Source organism: Sinocyclocheilus rhinocerous, unplaced genomic scaffold (genome assembly GCF_001515625.1).
Source record: "Sinocyclocheilus rhinocerous isolate Xijiao unplaced genomic scaffold, SAMN03320098_v1.1 scaffold936, whole genome shotgun sequence".
Lineage (NCBI taxonomy): Eukaryota > Metazoa > Chordata > Actinopteri > Cypriniformes > Cyprinidae > Sinocyclocheilus > Sinocyclocheilus rhinocerous.
In genome coordinates, this window is record NW_015662583.1 from 944,236 (window position 1) to 948,053 (window position 3,818).

The following is a 3,818-nucleotide window of genomic DNA, read 5'->3' on the forward strand; positions in this document are numbered from 1 at the left end:
ACGTTACATGCCTATAAGAAACACGTCTTGACATCAAGGTAAACCACCAGTGCATAAACAACAAATAATCTAACATCTAGCCTATCTCAGCAGCTCTCAATGTCACCACTGAACTTTAATGAGAAACATGTCCTGACGGGATGAATTTAAACCATCAATGCATTAACAAATGCAACAGCAATGTCAAAACAACTAACATTTGTCTCAGCATCTCTCTCTCTCTCCTGACTTCAGGTCAAGTTTAATAAGAAAAACGTTAAGAAGCGTTAAAACCACCAATGCATTAAAAAAATGCAAGAATCTAACATCGATGACAGTATTGTTCACTGAGAAACATTTTTATGTGCTGCATTAAAACCCCCAATGCATTAAAAATGCAACATGACAGTTTAATAAGCGTGTCTTGCATCAAGAGGCATGTCGTGCATTAAAACCACCAATGCAACGCTCATGTCAAACATCTCTGTCTTGATTTCCCCATTGCAACAAGAAACATGTCATGACGTGATGAATTTAAACCACCAATGCATTAAAATAATGCAACTGTCTATCTCGTCAATCCATCTTTCTGTCGACTTGACCAAGTTCATGCCCTGACACGATGAGCCGGTTAAAAACGCAACACCTCTCTCAGCATCTTTTTTTGACGCGATGCATTACAAGCACCGATGCATTCCAAAGTGGAGCTGTCAAGCCATCTATCGAGCAGAATGGTGCGTTTGATCGCATCTCTCTCTCCCTCTCTCTCTCTCTCTCTCTCCTCCAGACAGGAGAGTTGACAGGAGGTAATCCCCTCCATGTGAGGAGGCGGCACGGGTGTGGAGGCGTGTTGTTTTCCATTCAAATCCTTACTAGACCTATAAAAAGCGGGACTCGGAGCTCGGAAGAAAGAGAGAGAGAGAGAGAGAGAGAGCGCGCAAAGAGAGAGAGAGAGAGAGAGAGCGCGCACGCCGAACGACACGGCTGTATCTGTACCTGTCCGGATGGGGATGGAGATGCTGCATGGATCCGCAGGTGTCCAAACGGTGAAGGCGCTGAAAAACGCCGCCGTATGCCTGATGCTGCTGCCGCGCTTCCTGTTCGCGGCCGTGATGCTGTGGCTCCTGGATTTCCTGTGCATCCGGAGGAAGGTGCTCACGAAGATGCGAGAGAGCGACCTGAGCAGCCCCGACGATCCGCCGCTCTGCGTGTCCGACTCCAACAAGATGTTCACGCTCGAGTCGCTGCGCGCCGTGTGGTACGGCCACAAGCTGGACTTCTTCAAGACGGCGCATCTGGGCGGCGCGGCGCCCAACACCGAGGTGGTTCCGCTGGACAGCGCGCAGCGGAGTGGCCCGCAGCGGATCCTGGACTACGCCCGAGGGAGGAGACCCCTCATCCTGAACTTCGGGAGCTGCTCCTGACCGCCGTTCATGACGCGCCTGTCGGCGTTCCAGCGCGTCGCGCGGCAGTACGCGGACATCGCGGACTCGCTGCTGGTGTACATCGAGGAAGCGCATCCGTCGGACGGCTGGGTGAGTTCCGACGCGCTCTACCAGATCCCCCGGCACCGCTGCCTGGAGGACAGACTCCGCGCCGCGCAGCTCATGAACCATGAGGTGCCGGGGAGCGCCGTGGTCGTGGACACCATGGAGAACTCGTCCAACTCGGCGTACGGCGCCTATTTCGAGCGCCTCTACATACTGAAGGACGAGAAGGTCGTGTATCAAGGCGGCAGGGGTCCGGAGGGCTACCGGATCTCGGAGCTCAGAGACTGGCTGGAGCGCTACCGGAACGATCTGGAAGCTTCCAAAGCGGCGACGGTGGTCCACGTTTAAGACGGATGCACGGATGGATGTTTTCCTTCCCTCAGCCCCACTCTCGCGTCCTTATTGTGAAGTCATTGGCCGTGTTTCAAAACCTAGCGACCGTCTGCGCTCTCGATGTTTTCAAAAGTTCCATTATAGCTCCTACAGATCAGTGTTTGGGGTTCTGCAAACCTCGCAGTGAAGTCATCGGTGGCGTTTCAGTCTACACTTTCTCAAACATTGAGAAGGTCTTGATGCACTGAACATGCACTGAGCCAGGCTTTTCAACCAGGGGTCCATGCACTGTAAAAGCACTTTCTCAGGTAACCTAGAAATGAAAATTACATTAGGTTACACCAATGAAAGCATTTTTAAGGGTTGCACATTTCACTTTTTTACAGTGTGGACCCCTGGGGGCCCGTGAAGGTACTCCAGGAGAGAACATTTTATACATTGACATTTCTAACTATGAGCGCTGGTGGTTCACATGTAGGACGGATGGATGTTTTTCCAGCCCGGTCTTGTGTTTTTAGATTGAAGTGATTAGCTGTGTTCAAAACTCAGTGACTGTCTGTGCACTTCTCACTTTGTTACACTGTAAGGTTCTTAGAATAGATGCCAAAAGGCTCTTTGGAAATTAAAAAGCAGTTTTTGATGTTTCTGATCAATGTAAAAAACTAGATCCAGGGTTTTCAACTACAGTAGGAGAGAAGAAATGCTGCTTAAACCATTTGAAAACACGTACTAATGATCTTACAGCTTATATTTTTAATAAAGGTTGTTTTAAAGTGCCGTCAAGAAAATTGAGCTTTCTGTACTGTATCTGTAAAGGTTGAAAACCCTTGAGCTAGAGGATAAAATGTTCACCTGCCCATATCAAACATGCATTTTGTGCATCTCAGGTGCACTTGATCCCCACTAGATGCACAGCTCGCTAGGTTTTGAACACAGGCGTCAAATCAGTGTCTTCAGCTGCTGCTACAGTCAACCGCAATACTGCAAACGTCGGGTTTTAGTTTCATGCATACAGTTATCTAGACAGATGTTTATGTTGCCAGTGACCATGCGATCGCATGATAGCTGTTGTGCTTTTGTCTCTGTTCTTTAGGCCTACTTGTTTTATATCAATCCAACCTGGCATTTATTTGAGATATTGCAAAAACGGTATACCTATATCTGAAACATATCCTATTTTATTTTTGTATGGTATATTTCCCTTGTGAGTGCATGTGTGTGTGAGTACATGTGTGTGTGTGTGTGTGTGTGTGTGTGTGTGTGTGTGTGTGTGTGAGTACATGTGTGTGTGAGTACATGTTTGTGTGTGTGTGTGTCTGAGTACATGTTTGTGTGTGTGTGTGTGTGTGTGTGAGTACATGTATGTGTGAGTGCATGTGTGTGTGTGTGTGTGTGAGTACATGTTTGTGTGTGTGTGTGTAAAAGATTAATATTTTAAATAATAGTATAATGTTAACACTTTAAAAATAAATAAATAAACAAACAAACAAACAAACAGAGCACCCTTAAAAACTGTTTTATTATGTTTACAGGGCTGTAAAAGCAAACACATTTTAGCTTTTGCATTAGGAAAATTTGAGCTTATATTTTTTGAGCTTATATGTTTTTTTTAATGTAATTAATTGCATATTAAAAAATTTTGCATATTGCATAAATGCATATTTTAACATTTTATTTAAAAAAGCAAACTATGCATAATTAGAGGTGTTTGTTAAGTCAAGCATCACTGTTAATATTGCTATCTTTTTAAAGTAAACATTTTAAATAAATGGTATGATATTAACATTTTTTTATTAAATAAATGGTAGAGCACCCTCTAAATCGGTTTGATCCATAATGTCTTGGAGAGTTAGATGGACCTGAAATGTAAAAATAAACAGTCATGTGAGATACGGCATAATTGATACATTAATGGCAGACAAATAATTGATTTATTTAATTGACTGTGCAAGAAAATTAAGCTTTTTTTTTGTCCAAAATATAAAATTTTGGTTTTCTTTTGACATGCCAAACATA

At 44.4% G+C, this 3,818-nt stretch overlaps 1 protein-coding gene across 1 annotated transcript; it reads left to right on the top strand.

Annotated features, from left to right (window-relative positions):
- The first annotated feature begins 772 nt into the window (after positions 1 to 772).
- Positions 773 to 2,520, top strand: LOC107728129 (thyroxine 5-deiodinase-like). The gene has a single exon (XM_016538216.1). It carries the CDS (start codon positions 984 to 986, stop codon positions 1,815 to 1,817), a length of 834 nt encoding a protein of 277 aa, XP_016393702.1. The 5' UTR covers positions 773 to 983; the 3' UTR covers positions 1,818 to 2,520.
- The last annotated feature ends 1,298 nt before the right edge of the window (positions 2,521 to 3,818 follow it).